The sequence below is a fragment of the Anoplopoma fimbria genome, chromosome 16 (assembly GCF_027596085.1).
Source record: "Anoplopoma fimbria isolate UVic2021 breed Golden Eagle Sablefish chromosome 16, Afim_UVic_2022, whole genome shotgun sequence".
Classification (NCBI taxonomy): domain Eukaryota; kingdom Metazoa; phylum Chordata; class Actinopteri; order Perciformes; family Anoplopomatidae; genus Anoplopoma; species Anoplopoma fimbria.
In genome coordinates this window covers 3035969-3054749 of record NC_072464.1, presented here as the reverse complement: position 1 = coordinate 3054749, position 18781 = coordinate 3035969, and the positions used below count along the sequence as shown (strand labels likewise).

The 18781-nt window shown below is 38.5% G+C and overlaps 1 protein-coding gene across 1 annotated transcript in view; it reads right to left on the bottom strand.

Annotated features, from left to right (window-relative positions):
• LOC129104876 (inactive dipeptidyl peptidase 10-like) overlaps positions 1 to 18781 on the bottom strand; it is a 42902-nt gene that overhangs the window by 19138 nt on the left and 4983 nt on the right. The window contains exons 4-7 of the mRNA XM_054615738.1: positions 15725 to 15819; positions 15217 to 15291; positions 981 to 1033; positions 566 to 647 (exon numbers count right to left, since the gene is read on the bottom strand). Of these exons, the coding sequence (XP_054471713.1) occupies positions 566 to 647; positions 981 to 1033; positions 15217 to 15291; positions 15725 to 15819 (305 nt within the window). The remainder of the gene's footprint in view (positions 1 to 565; positions 648 to 980; positions 1034 to 15216; positions 15292 to 15724; positions 15820 to 18781) is intronic.

The following is an 18781-nucleotide window of genomic DNA, read 5'->3' as shown; positions in this document are numbered from 1 at the left end:
AACCTAAAACTTACATATTTGAGTATATGCCTGTTTGTCCAACACACATTTAACTGGAAACTTGAGATTTAAAAAAAATTAAATAATTAGAGCACAATCAAAACTGTTGCCGATTACTTTTCAGTCCATCGACTAATTGATGAATCTAATCCGTTCTCGAATTAATAATGGGGCTAAATATCCCTAAAAGATCCTTAAACAAATTAATATAAAGAAACGCTTCAGCTATTAGTTCAGATTTCATATTAATAGAGAGCTTTCCTGGATAATTTGTCCATACAACATACAACTTGTTGAGCCAAGGGGAATTGTGGGTCAGTATGAACTGTGCTTGAATTTGGATTTACTTGGTGGAAATAAATCAGCACATAGTGGGTGTTGAGTTGTATTGAGGTTCTTATGTTGTTGTTTACGGACTAGCTAGGGTAATCAAGTGAAAAATGTTTCAATTAAAGTGTGTTATTCATTTAAAATACCTTTTGCTCCAGGATGAAATAACCTGCTACTGTGGCATTAAGTGAATGATGGAAGAGATATTGTTTTTAGATCTGCCCTGTAAACTTACCAGCTGCTGACCACGAACTCCCCACGAGGCAAACTGGAGGACTGAATCGGACACCTCCGGAGGATTCAGCTCCCGCACCTCTCTGATGAAAGCAGGAATCAAAACGTATGACACACTTTTTCTAAATCCCGCAAATTTTACAGTTTGTTCAAAATGTTAAGACGATAATTTGTATCATCTTAAGTGATTAAAATCATGAATGGAATTTTACACTGATTCATCTGAGGGTTTCATTTTCTCGAGTGTTATAGATATCGTAAGAGTACTTTGTATTATCTTTTGTTTGAACTCAAATAACCACAAAGTCATGATGACTGTAGCTTGTATTTCACTGATCTATGAACGTAAAATGAAAAGGAAATATTTTTATTAAGCAAGCTCTGTGTTGATTAGCTGTAATTCTTTGTTTGCTCACCTTGTATACAGGTTGTAGATCAGGTACGACGCCAAAAACGAGTGCTGGAAGATCTAAAAGCCAATCACAAGAAAAACATTTCAACATTCCCATGATCTGACCTTTGTTCTTCCCTTATTAATGAAAGGAAATAATTTAATAAAGGAGACTAATCACCAGAACAGATACAAAAAATATATAAAAACGTAAAATGCAAAACATTCTGAGAGCATTTTGTGGTCATGTCTTTGTGATGTGTTTTATTTTGGCACACCAGCTTTTTTTTAAACCAGCTTTGTGTTCTTTTTACTTCTTTTCCCCAGTTTGCCGCTCTATACTTGTGCAGAATGACGCTCTCTGTATTTAATTGGACAGTTATAACAATAAGACAGCACAGATTTTTAATTTTAAAAGGAAGTGAGAGTGACGGGGGAACAATGCTCTGCTGTGCTCAGCTGTTGAGATGACATAAAAGCTCAGAGTGAGAGTGCTGCATTTCACTCAGTGATTGGATCTAATTATGGCTGACCTCTGCTCTTTGAATCTGGCACTAAAAATCTGACATTCTGCCATACAATGATCTCTTGCATCGTATTATATCACATATTGCTATTTGTCCAATGATCCTAAGAAATTTGAAAAAAATATTAGATCACGTCTTATTCATTTATGACACATTGATTTATTTTTCTTATATACTCCGCACCTATTGTCAGTAATAATTAAATAATGAACATTCACTTTGACAGAATAACAAAACATGTAAAGCATGGGCAAAATGAATGATGCTGAAAAAATTACCGCAGGAAGTTCCAGCTCATCATATTATATTTTTAAAACATCTGACATTAGTTTGCATAATTTTTAACCGTCAAAAAAATGCTAAAGCTCTGTAGAACATTTACGTGTTTGATGACAGTGAGGCATATTGTGTTATACATTGTAGCTACATGTGTTTCAATGCGTTTGAGAGATGGCTCTGCTGTAAGGATCACAATGTAAATAAAGATTAAAAAAATGTGTTCATTCATTAATCACATAAACATCTGTGTGGTCTACATGGAAATGCAGCTCTTCAGTTGACGTTTTATTGTTTCCTGAGCAGCTGTCGAGTTGCTGTGTTTTTCTGAAGTAGACCTTCTAATGAGAAACCCCCCCCCCCTGTCTGTGCAAATCAATGCCATCTTTAACTCTGCAGGACACAACCTCTCAGACACATTCATATAGAGCATGCGGGGGATTAAAATTCATATTGTGATACAGCGAACAAGCATAAAAAGTTTGAACTTCTGCTTTTCCATGTTGAGTATGACCACTGTAACTACATACTACATTTATTTTTTATTTCTTTATTATTTATATTTTAGAAAAGTGATGAAATACAACACCAATACAACATTCTGTAAATTATGAGGAGTCCAAATCATGTCTGAAACAAGTTCATTGAATATTACATAGTTGAAGCAACAAAGCTCAAAGTTTAACCCCCCCCTATGTCCAAAGATTTCAACTGGATAATGCACCACCAGTAATAGTCAAAAACTCTTCAGATTGATTTGTTTAAAGTGAATAATTTCCCTTTATGGTAAATCCAACATGATTCTATTGCAATGGCCTGTAAATTCACATATGACTTGTTGAATTTCATTCACGCAACCATCTCATATCTTCTGCTACTGTCTCCTGTGTGTTCATTGAAATGACCGGAGAATATCCACCTTGAAAGATTTTCTTTCAGAATTCATTACTACATTATCCCTGACGGAGTATGGAGTCTGTATCTGGAGTCTTGTATGATCTACCATCCACCCGGCCCTTCACTCATAATTTGGACTTCTTCCTCCTCACTGCACAAAATAAAAAAGATTCTCTCGGAAGAAAAAATGATATGGAATTGTTACTTGACTGCTCTCTCCCCCCCCCAAAAAAAGAAAAAAGACATCAACATCACTCAGCAGACAGCCCTCGTCGGTGGCAGCTCTGTGATGACTTCTCGATAAGACTGTCAGCGGCGGTTGACATGCGACGGGCGGATGTTTGGAGCCGTCGGAGAGCCTAACAGGCAGCGTAGTGTCTGATTGTAGTGTGTGTCTGTGTTCTCGGCACACTGGGGTTACACGGCACACTTGTAAATAATTCCCAGTATTATCACATGGCTGGTGCTTGCAGAATTTCAATTCAAATACCACTGGCTGACACTTAATTTGTGCTTTCCTCACATCTGAGTCATCCTCACGCTGGTGACATTGTCTGCCTGGGACTCCCAGACTGTTTAAACCAATGCTGAGAATCTGTGATGGAAACACAAAGCCTGGCGCTGTTGGAAGGCTGAGACGGTGGACAGGGGGGAAATGTTCAAGTATACGAGTGGGTGCGTGGACATTTGTTTTTAGATGGCAGGCAGATTCTACAGACTTTAGAGGGGTGCAGTGACATGTGAAACAAGCTCAATAAATGCAGACAGTAGAGCAGTTTTTGAAAAAGCAACAGCTCTTTTTACACAGAAGATAAAAAACACACAGCAACTCCCTGCTGTGATATCTGGGACTCAAAGAGTATTCATTCAAAAGTATTTCATACATTCTAAAGTTAAAGAATTAAGGCTGCACTTATAAAACATATTTTTAAATAACTTTCAAACCATTTCTGTTGTAGTGCAGGTAATACCGTTTGAGCAGCTTGACTGCAACCTTCAGATCTGAAAAGTGAAGCAGATGCTGAAGTGTCTTGAACCTGCATTCTCTCTAATGGCCATCATGGGGCACTCATCTGGTTGCTTAAAAGAGGTCTGCAGATATTCTTTTCTCATCTATTCTATTCTGTTCTACTCTATTCCAATGGGTCTTGGGTGCATTCACACCTCTACTTAGATCTGTCCACGTGTGATCTGATTACTCATGATGCCACGTCTGAATGGAGTCCCTTCCTCTCCGGCCTTCATACATCCGTCCCAGACCGGCCTGGGACCTGACGATCATCTGCTCTCTCACATCCATCCTCAACCTCCTGCAGTACACTCCTCATTACATATACAGTAATCTCTACTACTGTTGTGGCATGGTCCTTGATGGTGAAGTCACTAATCAACACCGCTCAGGTTTAGAGTGCTTTACAAACTAGCAAAGGAGACAAATACAACAGAGAGCAGCTTTCAAACTGAGATTCGTCTGTAGATAATTTTGCGACGTATTGTGACATCTTTAATTGGCAAAGCATATGGTTCATTCACTAGTTTGTGTTCACTCTTGACTCTCCTGAATGCTTTGCAGCTGATGATTAATAGCGGTCTTTGCTTTTTAACACATTACAACTGCGTTTCCGCATTTCCGAATGAATAAAAAAGGACACACTGGTGCTCTTATATTCTGCAGTGAAGGTTGCTGAGCTACAAAAAAATAAAAGAAGCAGAATAAGTTGTATGGAAAGCTTTGACGCAGCAGTACAGTGCAGCGGAGAGCTGTGCTTGATTATGATGAATTCATAATACAACTGGAGACAGTGGTTGCAGCAGCAGGCCATTACTCTCCATAGATTCTGGCCGTCACTTTGATGATGAACATATCTGCTCCGTCCATCTCAGAAGGAGGGGACACTTTGAAAGCTTCTGCCGTCTCCATCCCATCAAGCACACAGAGCTCATTATCAGGGCTGCTTAGTTTGCCAACACCGAGATTGTTCCTGCTGCCAATCAAATTACACGAACGGGGAGAACAAGCAATTTTACCGGTATTAGACAAGGGGACAACAATGTGTTTTTGGTGCGATAAATGACACGTGCTACATTTATGACCGGTCCGTGAAACATAAAAAGGCTCGTGCGGTTTCTGCAGTATAACAAAGTCACAGCTGCCTGTTTCTCTTCTGACAGAAACCAAGGGGAGGTGTGAAGAAAAGCGCTTTGTGGGGTGCAGTTAAAGCCTGTGACCAACACTGAACTCTATCACATAATGTCCATTCTTTCTCTCATTTGTTGTATTATGCACTTGTTTCTAGTATTCACTCAGCATGTAACACTAGTCCTGCAGAGGAGGCAGATGGAAGTGAGGAAGTTCAGCTGGGTGAATTCACGGATTGATAAAATGAGTTGTATGTAGATAATAGAGGGAAGCAAATTAATGTGAAAATTAACCATTAAGTAGAATTTTTCCATCTTAATGTTGATTTGAAACTCTGATAATCCCCTTTGTCAGCCCATTAACACATCAATCTGTATTATTTTGAGCATCAATAAAGAGGATTATCACAGAATGAACTTCTGTTTATCATTATTACCATAAATGACTGCAATATGATCGCAGCACTGCTCTAATATATACATACTGAATGTAAACTTGTGTTTCTGTATCCTCTACAGACAACGGTGCAGTCAGAAGGGAGCCAGAGAGCCGTAATCACATTTAAATAAATCAATGATTAATTAGGTTTACAGTATATTTCGTCATCACAGATGCACCCTGGGACTGTGTAGAATACAGCATACAGAGCTGATTCAGAAGTCTACTGATGCATTAAGTTCTTCAATTATCAAGGTGCCGCCGGCTGAGTTTACAAGTCGTTAACCTCATTATTCAATAATTAGATGTGGGTTTTTAGTAGCATGATGCAGCAACAGTGGCAGTCATTCTCTTCATTCTAAACGCATAATGAGTCTTGTTTGGGCCTGTATGGTGTCTGTGCTGCCTGACTTAAATCTTTATATGCTGTAGTTTAGCTCAATCCTGCAAGCTTGTCTCCTAGATGCTATGTTAAATAATATACTACTAATTTGTTTTCCAATATATGTTTTGTGAGAAACATCATGCCGCCGGGAGAACGTGGTCTTCCAGGAAAAACATTAAATGACCAAGACCTCTTGACAGCGCAGCAACAACTTAATGTTCGGTACTGGTAACAATATGTTGTTTAAATCATTTAAGGTCAGGTTTAGGTTATTATAATTTCATTGTTTGTTAACAGTAATAAAAAAAAAAAAACTTATCAATGTACCATTTATTAATATTGTTTATTGCAAAGTGTTACGGAATTGTCATTGTTTGGCTTGTATTACTTCGATGGAGGAGCCAAGGGGTGATTCTGTTGGTCACTTGTACACAATTCTGCACCATCAAACCTTAAAACAACCAAAATAGGCAGAACTTTGCTGCACTATGAACGCTTATCCATGCAATGGTTGTGATCAGTACATTATCACAACCATTTGATGCATTTACACTCAGCTTGAGGATCCATTTTAGCTGATTTGAAATACTGAAACAAACAGTATCAGAAGAATGTTTCTCTGTAATCACAACAACTCCCTTTGTGATCTTTTTAAATAAATCCTCTCTCCCTTACAGGTGGTACCCTGGCTAACAAATGCGCTCTCCAGGCTGCAATGTTAATGAATTTCCTGGGATAGTATGAACAGCCTGTTTCTATCTCTAAACCCCCACCTTAGAGGCCACAGTCCCTTATCTCTCCTGCACCATTGGATCACATATATCAGCTCTACGAGATGAATACAAAGGACACAAAGGTTTACTGATAAATGGTGATTATTTTGTATAATATGTTGGAATACAGCCGCAGGGTTGCAGTAAGCAATGTAAATATCATAGAAAAATGATACAGCTGAAAGGAAAACATTGTAAAATTACGTCGCAAACACGCACATGTAACTGTTGTCGCCACACTTTTGAAGCAGCCATGAGTCTTGAAGGTCAAAAGACAGCCAGTAGAATTTCTCTTATGCACGATTTACCAGCCAAGATCCTTTTTTGTGGCATATCCAGATTGATTTTAGAAAGATGAATAGCGAAAAAACACATGAAATGTGAAAATCGCAAATCAGATTTGAAAGTGTGGAGGTGCTGAGCAGAATCCACGCTGCTGCTTTCTGAGGCTTTCCCCTAACATCACGATGTACGCCAACTCTCCTCCGTCACAGAGTCTGTCTGGTGTGACGGAGGAGTTCTGAACCCCGACTGGAAAACAAGGATGTATAAAGAGAACAGCTTCGGTCCAGGCTTTTAACTAACTCCAATCTAAACCCACTTGGGTCAGTATTAGACACTCAGAGCAACCAATGCAGTGTGAAGTGCGCTTGGTATGCGTGACAGGGATTGCAGGTTGATCAAACAAAGGACTTTCAACCAGGAGGTCGATGTTTGGTCGCGTGAAAAACTAAAAGTCCAATTTGTCAGAATTAATCTAGTCAGACTTAATTTGTTACATGAGTCGTTTTTCAGTGAAGTTAAGCTCAAGCACAATCTTTTCCAAACCTAACTTTTTTTTTGCCTAAACCTAACTTCCTGTGAAGACCGAAGTTTATTTTGAAAAGACACTGTGCATTTAACATGCAAATATTGACACGCAGTCTCAAAACCGTCGCTAAAGGGGTTCTTCATCTTGGTAGTAACTGACGCCTATGTGGTTACCACAGCAACCTAAGAAGTGACCTTGTTTGAGAATAAATAACTGAGAATAGTGATGAATATTATATTCCATATCATGTAAATCCCCCGAAATGCCAAACACTGTACCTTGAAGTAAAGTATCCACCATAGTCCATTTAAGACATTACTTGTAACATTCACAGAAATAGAAACACATTTACTTGAATGTTTTCAGATTAGCTCCAGGGAATGCTTTTCAACATAATAAATGAGAAGGTAAACGGTGAACGTAACTAATGTTCCCATTAGTAAATTACAAAATACGCCGTACCATTTACATGAATAATTGCTTCATAAGTATCTGGAATATTCCAAAGCATTTTATTTCCCAGCCAGGAAACGGTAAGCTAATTCACTGTCAGATGTGTGATGTATGAAGCAGCTAACTACTATCAATCCAAATACTGTCTCTATAAATACAATTAAATGACCTTTTGTGATCTCTGTGAGATCGTTGTTTACATTTCAACAGATTACGTTTTGAAACATGTACTCATTTTATTTGAGGAAGATGTGCAGATGTAAGATGTCTTTCTCCACTCCAGTCCACTCCACTCTTTAAATGTTGATTTATTATTGCAATATATTTTTAAGGAATGGCAAAGTCGGTTTGTCCACCACTTTGGTCCTAATTTAAATATCCATACAACTATTGGATGTATTGCCATTAAATGATATGCAGATATTAATGATACTTTAGTGCCACCAGCAGGTTAACATTTGTAGGTTTGAGTGAAATGTCTCACAACTTTTAAACAGTGTGTAGGCTGATTTGTAATAACTTCCCTGACCTTCATCTAGTGCCACCATCAGGTCAAAAATGAAATTTTTCCAAAACATTGGATTATGACCAAATACTTGCCAAACTGATGAAAATGTATTTGAAGATAAAGTAACAGAGCCTATTTTCAGCAGTTAACTTCACTAAGTGACACTTATTACAAGTAAGCTGTGTAGTGCTAGTATAGGGCTTTTCTTAATTTCAAACTTAAGAGTTTACAACAACTGAAGCTTTATGATGTGATTGTTAGTGCCATATTCTCAACATGATACATCATTAGAGCTAGGGCAGACACTTCTAACTCTTCTATTTGAGATCTAAACAGAGGGAAAGAAGCCCTACTCTGAATAAATGCGTGAATAGCGTGAAATGTAGGGTCTCTTACACGCTTTTGGAGTGATACCGGGTTGCACACAATTGCATCCCCTCGCAATGCTATCTTAGTATAGCTTGGCTATAAGTGTCAGTTGGTGCAAAAGCTCACACGCACATTGACATGGTACAGGCTTCACCCAGCATGTCCTTCGCCAGTGTAACAGTCAATGGGGATTCCCTCTCAGTAAACTAGTGTTTAAATAACTAACGTACCCTCAAACAACAGGCCGTATGATATCCTACAAACAATATTCTTGGTCTTGCTATGAAAGCAGACAATACGTGTCAACATCCGCTCGTTTCATGCATACATTTTCAAAATAAAGTTCTGCCTCACAGGAAACAACTAAGTTAGGTTTAGGCAACAAGACTCCTTGGCGATAAATCGTCTTTTTGGTTTTAATAGCTACAGAATTACCGTTACTGAAGTTCGCAAGTTATGTGACAAATAAATCAATGTAACTTCTCATTTTACATGGGGATCAAACAGTGGTCTCCTAACTGAAAGATCACTGGTTGTTGGACCCATACACCTCTGCTCCCACCCGTCCTGTGTGGGCTTTGGTTCATACTTCCTTGTTCATGATTACGCGGACAACACATGAAATAATTTGGTGGGATATCTACGATTTAAGGTATATTATTTTCGTAGGTATGGCTATGCATGCTGGTTGAGAAATATATCCCATAGATCTGAATCGATTACACTCTTTATATGCACTTCCTTGGGTATTCAGCAATTCATCCGCCAAGTGTGAAGTTGATCGGATGAACGGGTGTTGAGGGAATCAAAGGACAGGCATAAGGAAAGACACTCCTTCCATTAAAGTTAGACAGGAGAAGTAATATAACTAGTTTATCTATGTACATTGAAAATTCTGAAATATGTTCCCTCTCTTCAAAATGCTGCCTCATATTATTCATTGCAGTCATTTGAATTATTTCTGCCTGAGAAACAGATAAAAAACTATTCCACCTCTGTACCACAGTCTGCGACAATGGACAATGTTGCAGATTGGAATGGAAAATGCTGAAATAGTGAAACGAAAAGTGCCGTGGATCAGCAGTTGAGCAGCGGCCCATACTGAGCCGATCGGCCTGATTATCGTGTCTGAGCGCATTCCCTGAACACACACAAACAATCCTCCATCCCATCGTCTACACTCTGTAAACACCATGTTAAATGGTGAAGCAAACCTGCAGTGGCTGGGGCACAAAGCTCAGTGTTTGTTTTGTGGTATTGCTATTTGAGAGGAAGACATGCTGGGACTGATGGGGGCACAGTCTGCTGATCTTCAACTTCGCCACCATTGAGGTGGGATTGTTTTTTTGCTATCCAATGAATCCAATTAAAGGATATGCATTAACTTTAATTTATCACTGAGGGACATATGAAACTTGTAATGGCTGATAAGAATGGGTAAACAAGTCTTCTAAATCAATCAGTCAGTTTAAGGAAGTAGCGGGAAATGAACAGTTCCCAAATCCCCTCCTCTGAACTGCAATTGTCCAATCACGGTAGCAACCACAACTCGGGACGGCTGTCCTGTCAAAAGTAAATAATCAAACAACGTGTCTAATGTACAACGACCCACAGTTACCGCTGTTGTGCTGTTTGCACTGATTGCACGGTTAACTGCTAGGCGGTGGCACAAACATCTCCGTGTTCAGAGCAGGCCGAAACAACCAGTTTTGCCGAGGAAGTCAATGCTTAAGTGTTTTTAAACTTATATTCTTTCTAATGGCCATCAGAGGGCGACTCTTCCGGTTGAAAGAAGAAGTCTGATTGTTGTAGTCTATGAGAAAATGACTCTACTTCTAACTTAATTTATTATCTCAGTAAACATTGTAAACATGAGTTTATAGTCTCAATCTCTAGTTTCAATACTTGATTACATGATGTTTATTTAGTTAATGATGGTACCTTTAGAGTCAAATAGACCATAAAGCTGGGTATGCTTTAGGGCCGGCTCGCTGTGATTGACAGGTCGCTGCAGCTACCAGCGCGGTACACTGTGTCTCTAAGCCACGCCCCTGCAGTCCAAATATTAGAACTTCCGTTCACCAGTTGCAAAAAATCAAGCTGGCGACAGCCATAATTAAAAGAGGGCAACGGCCGATATGCCAAACTAAATTATTCATAACAGCAAACCAATGTATGACGTCATAATGACTACGTCCACATCTTATATACAGTCTATGGTTCAGAGCTGTGTGCAGACAGGCAATCCCTGGCTTTATGGGATGTAGCTGCTGTAGTAGACCATCACACGTTGCATTAAATGTAAGAACACCTGTGCTAATTAGCTGCGAGCAGAACAATACAATTAGCATTTCTTTTCTCTACATAGGTACAACCATTATCTATTGCAGGTACTGCTTGACAGGAAAAGTCTTGATATAACTTGGTACTGGGTTCTTTCTGCTATAGCCTAGCGATAACCAGCACCAGTGATGACCCTGCCAATGCACAGATTCTGCAAGTAAATCTGGGATGGCTAAATTAAATGTGTGTTGTCTAGTGGGCACTTGGCCTTACCTGCTTGATGCCAAGAGTGGCCGCCAACATCATCCATGACCCTCGGATGCAGTGATGCAGTTATTTTCTCTCTGTTGCCAGCTTGTCTCATAAGCCAGCTGAACCTCACCCATGAGGCTTGGCTGGCTTGAGGGGCTAGTTTAAGAGTCTAGAAGCCTGGGAGTGCAGCTGTGTGTGACAGCAGGGTGGGTAAAAGTTTGTGCAAAGAAAAGCTGGAAGAAACAGCCACTGCTGGGAGTATATGTAGCAGAGCAAATACTGATTGCTTTGACTGATTTAGACAGTTCACTTTCTCCAACGTTTCTACCTTGTTTCTCTGCAGGTTTAGCTTGGTGTTTGTGTCATGAGTGCATTTATATAAATCAATCATCATAAATAAATTAGTAAAAGACCACAAATACATCAGAGCAAACGAACTTTGTTGTTAAATGACACGAGTGATGGTGTATTGGTCAACAATTGCTTGTGTCAAATAATCATCATTATTTGTATCTCTGCCAAATAAGAACCATTGAATAATTAGTTTCATGGCAAACAGCCATTTGATCGAGTAAGCCTTTTGTGCTAAATGGGGTTTATTGGTTTGATCCCTGTGTGTGAAGCATTTCATGCAGTTAAGTGTAATTGCTAATGCATTAGCAGATTGCTCACCTGAGTTAATCTAGTGTTAGCCAGTAGCTGTCAGTCTGTGTAATGGGATTGGACATTGTAATCACACCCATTGAAAAGGGGACTGGCGCAAAATAATAAACAAGTTAATAATTATTAATTAATTATTTTATTAATAATAATTATAATTATAATAGTTATAATAATGATCGGGAGAGCAATTGCAGAATTTTATAAACCAAAAAAGCAAGTTAATATATATTCAACCCGCTGATATAAGCATCAACACATCTTAGAATAGAGTACTTTGTAGGTTGTTCTTTTTGTTTTGCTTATTGAAAATGTAAAAAGAAGGGAAAGTAAATTGGATTACATTGAACAGGTGTGTTTGTCTTCATCCCCTGTGCCATCTGCCATTGTGCTCTCGTTGTGAATCGTCCATGGCCTCCAAGGACTGATTCACTTTTATGAGCTGTGTGCATTGATGATTATTGTCTCTTTTACTGATGATTTCACTCATGGCTTTGCAATTGAGCAAGATTTTGTGCACATGTGAACACCCTTTGAAAGCACTCTCTGAATTTAAACACATGAGCACTCCAGCTTTGCTTTTGACTCTTCTTGATTGGAAGCATCAAGCGGAACAGATGTGTGGTTTCATTTAAGAAGCTGCTTGTGATTCAATTTAAGGGAGCCTAAAAAACAGCTTTGAATAGCTGTAAATAGCATGCAGTAACAATATGTTGTGTTTGATAGATCTTGTTTGAAATACCATGCAACAATGACTACAATTACATGCAGAAAAGATGGCGGGCAATGGGGGAAATCAGGCAAAATTCTCCTGATAGAGTCAAAAAGACAAACTGTAGCTGTGTTTGAGTAAATATGCGCAACAACTCCCAAGGTGCACGATTAAGCTGTTGACAAAACTACAATGATTTAAGCTACAAAACTCAAACAATTAAATTTGCATTCTGGATTAATTTTGGATGGATTTGAATGGTGCCATGTTTTGTTCTCAACTGGAACGGGAAAGGGTTTCTGCTACAGCTCTGACTTGCGCCTCTGATTGGTTTCTACTACTCAGCAAAGACGCCTGAGCGTCATGGATATTGTATTAGTTAAGCCCTCCATCATTCCAAACAGATACAAACATGATTTATCTTGAACAAAGTGGAAATAATTAGAACCGAATAAAATAGACCTATAGGATCATAACATTGTTGTCTTTTGTTTGTGGGGGTCCCAATGCTCCTTGCCGACGCCCGGAAGACTCCGGAACATAATAAGAAAAATAAGAAAAATAAGAAAAGCGGAAATACAGGCAGAGGGCAGGTTCTCTGTAGTTACAGACACCAGTACAAACTTCTAGTTGGTCATAAGTAATGAATGAGAGGGTTTACTTTTTATCAGTCTATACATTGTTTTTAGGAAATCGTTGCATATAACGACCTGGACCCTATTTTCAATTTTTTTCTGCGAGGGCAATTAGCGTCAAAGTAACGAAAGGTCCAATGATAGTACTTGTCTTTGTCACTTACAGGTTGGATTGTTATATTTCTGAAATGTATTGTATTATTAAGTGTCTGACAACATTGGGGAATGGACCCAACAGGGAAATAAAAGGTTTTTCTTTACCTTTCACTTGATCTGTTTGTTATCATGTGCCTCACTCAAAGCGAAGTCTCGTTGTGAAATCTGAATATCAGACAGCAACAAGTCCCACTCTTCATAGCGTTCTTCCTCTGTGGTGCATGGGGTCACATCACACACAGGAACAACATCAGCCTCTCACAGCTTCGTAGCCTCGCAGCAGCTGGTTTCCCCCTGTCTCTCTCTGTCTCCTCGTCTCTCTTCAACTTGTAGTAGTAATTGATCTGTATACTCAAATACACACCATCTAATTCAAAGACCTCATCAACATGGTCAAAATTCAGCCATGACAACATAACACTAAGCTACGTTTCCAGTTCTTCAACACAACAAACTCCTCACTTCACCAGATTTAAGAACAAAACTTCTCCTTGAGTGAAACTCTTATCAATAATGTGAGACACTTAATATGACAATCAGAGCCCATCAATAGCAAAAACAAGCACTTTTAGTCAATGTAAATATTCGGCTCCAAATTGCCATGATATGATTACATTGCAGCCTGTGATCGTGTGCCGTCTCCAGCGTTCTCCCTCACCACAGGAACACTTCAAAAAATTGTTTTCCCCATTAGCCACAGTCAGAAGAACACGAGAAAAAAGGGTCCAGGTGGAAAAATATTAAAGTTAGCCTTAAACTTAATTTGGCATCATATCTTACAAAAAAAGTTACTCCTCAATATTTGTGCGTTTTCCTCGGAAAGTATAGCAACCCGTGTCAGCTTCCATTTGATAAAAGCATACAGTATTTTTTAAACAATAACGGCTTCACAGGAAACAACTTCATAAATCAACACTGACTTATTGTTTCACATTTGGATGAACAAAAGTGAAACAATTAGTCAAAAACAAAATTTTTGTTTGACCCGTCCACCTCCCCTCACACGAGCCCTGTGTGGGTTTTTCCAGTTTTTATACTTCCTGGTTCATGATTAGTTGGATAACATCACCAAAAAATTGTTGGATATCTACAAAATTACAGCACACATTTGTGACACAACTAATATGAACCAACTGGGCAACGTATCCTCATAAAACGGTATGTATGATATCTAATGACAAGTATTTTGTTACTTTTTTTGTACTCTATTTGGTTGGATTTAGAAAAGAAATGTGTGTTTGGGTTTAAATAAGTATGTTTGTTAGGTAAAATAAGTACGTTTGTTACGTAACTTACGACATGGGGTCAGTTAAAGGTATTATATGTTATCACATTGTCAGTTGCATTACTTTTTGTAGGTAATAACAAACAGCCTGGACTGGGTGACATGTTCCTTCATTGCCATTAACACACACACTGTAGTTTTTTTTTAACTCAATCCCTTATACACCGTTCTGCTGACGTAACCACAGTTCAGCAAATATGTTTTAATCCACGTGTGAAAATAGTCCCCAAAAAAGAGAGACTATTTCCTCCTGTTCGGTTATGGTTAATGAAACATGGCAGTGCCCAGCTGTTTAAGGCAAACTAAACCTAAACTGTATATTTAAAACCTGTTTTTAAATCCACTTTGATCTGCATTCGGCAGTCACTGTCCTGTCATCAGCATAGTTCCCTGAAGGAGACATAAGTGTCGGACGACGAACAGACCTCACAAACGCCTTCAGTTCCATGCTTTTCAGGCGAACCCCTGGCCCATGGCATTCTCACAAATAAAACATGTCACTGCCTTCTCATATTTCTAAAGCTTGTACCCTCAAGCTCGATTGATGTTGGCTTTAACTCACTGACTCTGAAGAGATAGATAAGTATGTGCATGAAGCCACATGTCCATCTCAGTTCATGAACTGTAAACTCCAGCATCGCCCCAAGCCAAACACCAGCACCAGAAAAATATATGCAACTAGAATATTAAGAGGTTCTCACCTGCTTGACATCATATCCCAGAAGAACATAGTTCAGATCTGGAGAAACTGCAAACTTTGACGCCTTAAAAGTTGCCTTTGGGAAGAATAAGAGATGATGAGATAACTTATAACAAACCACGTTTAAATTTACAACAAGATACACACAAAATGATCATTGTCTCAATGCCACCTAGAAATCTCTCCAACAAACCGAGAGGAGCGTAAAAAGTTACAGTGAAATTTGAGTTGACCTTAGCAGTGCAGATACCTGCTGAGGGAAAAGTGGGTTGCCATAGTAACAATGAGAAATGTTGCTTGGATATTAAAAAGCAGAATACAATATTTCAAACAATAAAAAAATTTGAGATAATTTTCATGTAATATACTTTAAAAAAAAATGTATCCTGGTGTTATCTTGTTGATGTTGGTTTTCATTTCAAGCAGCTTTCTATATCCAGTGAAACCTTCTAAATGCACTGGAAACATTTCTCACTTATTAAGAAACAAAGGCAGGAGATAACACTTACAAATGTTGTGTTTTTCAGAAGGAGCTCTGTCTCGTTGCTGTGCGTGCTGACTTTCATAATGTCTCCATCCCAGCTCCGAAAGATGATCTCCTCATCTGAGGAGAAAAAAAACAGGCAACCTCAAAGTATTGCATTTCATTTTATTGTCTTTTTAAATGTTTCTAAAGGGTCTGAGTATTTAAATCAGCTGTGTTGTTGACAGATTGACCCTGAACCAAGACACAATTTAGAATTCTAAATGTGAGAGTCCATTATAATGTGATTATTGTTTTTGTTAGGAAAAAAAAGCTGATTTCAAATCCCAGAGTAAATTAGTTAAATGTCATGTTTTTTGGATGGCGGAGCATGTTGAAATTAATAAATGGACTTCCTCTTTCTAAATAATTCATTTTGCCGTAAACCTGAGGTCTTTGACAAGAGAAGTCACAATGAGGCTGTCTTCATAAATGATAAACAGTCTTGACTGCATTCACCTCCATTACCTTTAAGCAATGCACAACAGTGCATGTGTTGCCGTGGCAACCTCAACCACAAGGATTTGCTGTCATGCGGTTCTCAAAGTTTGCATTATTTACAGGGGCACTTGATTTGATTTGCATAGAATTGAAAAGCCCCATCCATTGCTAGAGTCTGGACCTCTATGTGAGATGAAATAATAAATAATGAGGTGTTTAAACTTAACAGCTGATGTTTTGAGTCAATACAATACATCACATGTATACTTCAGTATAGATTTTTATCGCTCGCTTTGGCTGTGGTTTGAACGTTCAGCAGTAAGCAGTGTTGAAATTCAAATGAGAAATTAAACATCCAAACACTGCATACTCTCCCGTTTTAGCCCTGGCTTCATGCGGCTCCATCTCCAGACACAACGCTTTAAGATGTTTCTCCAAAATTCTGGATTGTGTTCAATGACATCTTAATTCAATGGTTATTAAACCCCAAGCAGTGTCGGGGGCGTTTTTTGCTCTTGATAAATGTTTCTCTCTTTAGTCTTGAATTTCAATGTAATTTAAAAGTCCTGCATCTCTATGGAAACAGCACAATCATGGCTAGAAGTAAAGAGAACTCAAAAATGTATTTTGTGCAATTTTTTTTTCTTGTTGTTGTATTGTTTATTACTTTTATAATAACATCTCTCTGCCTTGTTTACATTGTTATTTATTTTATTGTTTCTGTATTTACCATGTACAGTGCCTATGAGTATCTTTTAAAGTGTTATACAAATAAAATGTACTATTATTATTTCTATTATTATTATTATATAAAAGTTACAATGACATAAATAATTAAAAAAACACAAGTTGAAGTTTGATTTTACAAAAATAGGAAAACACTTGAAACTATATATATATAATTAAAATGGAGGCTTTACGTGATGTACATATTGAACTATTTACATTTTAACAGCCTCTACTTACAGCCTCTCCTCTCCTCTCTGCTCTGTGTTCAGCAGCCTCGGTTCAGTCAAAGTTTCACTGAATTTTTACCATGTGACGGTTGGTCTCAGCCCCAAAATTCAAGGCCTCCAAGGTGCACTGAGTAGCTCAGAATGTTTTTTCCAGCATCTGGTTAGGCAAAATTGTTTATTTGTGTTGAGATTTAAAATAAGACATATAGAATAAAATGTTTTTGATGAAATAAAACAATTTTAAGCTTAGTTTTGATTGCGTTTCCTGACGGAACTGTTCGTCACACATGGGGTGATCAAGGACCGTCGGAAAGTTGAAAATCTGACAATAATGATGGTCTTTACAGCCTCTGACTGTGATCAACGAGTCATTTTGGCAACATGCTTTCCATGCTCAACCCCCTACACCAACCTCTATTATGTTGCTTTCAGAGTCGCAACACAAAGGTACATAAATCTTGCGCTTTAATACCAAAATGAACATTATACTTTTAGGTTTTGGGAATCATCGGTCCCTCCATAGGAAAACAACGCCTCAATTGGATCTCATGACATTCCTCTGTTGATCATATCGATAGCCTACATCTAATATACTTGGGAGGGGTTCAAAAGGTCCAAATTGACTGAAAAAAACACGCAAGAAAATGATTAGATAGATCGATGTCAGTGATGCCCCTGAGTGAAGAGTGTTAGACAAGAGAGAAGAAAACAACAATAATAAAGACTAATTTAGAAGGCTCTGTCTCAGACAACTTGGCTCAGCGAGATTACACTTCAACTTCCAACAGTGGAAACAATGACAGAACTGCCTGTAATAACTCCAGTGTAATCCCTAACCAACAACATAGTCCAGGGAGGCCGGAATTCCATTAATGCATTTGACAGTTCTAAATCATTTCAGGGTCCCCATCTCATGTAAATGTCAATGAATAAGCTCTGAGGCATCAATCTCAGACAAGAGGGCTATAGACTAGCAAACAATCAAAACACTTGAGAGTATAATGACAGGAAAATGAATATGAGAGACAGATGGATTGCTTGTTTTCAACAGGACAGGGAATCTACAAAAGGGTTCTTTCATTTAGGAACTATACCCACAGTGAAACAAACCACAGTCCTCTCTGCATATTGCATATGCAGTGCCTGTATCAAATTGATGGTAAAACATCTCACAGCAAATGTAATTGGAAAATGGGGCTACTGTCCTCCTGAGTTGACAACAGTTCCATCTATAAAGCCTCCGAGGATAAAGGTGACACGCAATCTCAGCTGTGATTAAAAGTGTCCCAGCCATCTGATGCCTCTCCACTGTTTGTAAAGCCAAGAATTGAAGGAATTCCCCTCTTTTTGCCGCTGGAGGTGCTCTTCCCCAATTAATGGTGGGTGATATGAATAGCTACGTTTCAGACTACTGTTTTGAAGCATTGAGTTCGGTAATATTGCCTTGGATGTTTTTTTGGATGTTGCCATTTATTTATTTTTTGTAACCAGAAATTAAACGCGAGGGTGGAGCTAAGTACAAAAATGCAACAACATTTTGCAATTAACTTTCATGAACTGAAAACATACTGTAAAAGGGTTAAAGTTCTAGGACAAAAACATGGATAACTCCCATACCTTAAACACTCCTAGGTAGCAACCTGTCA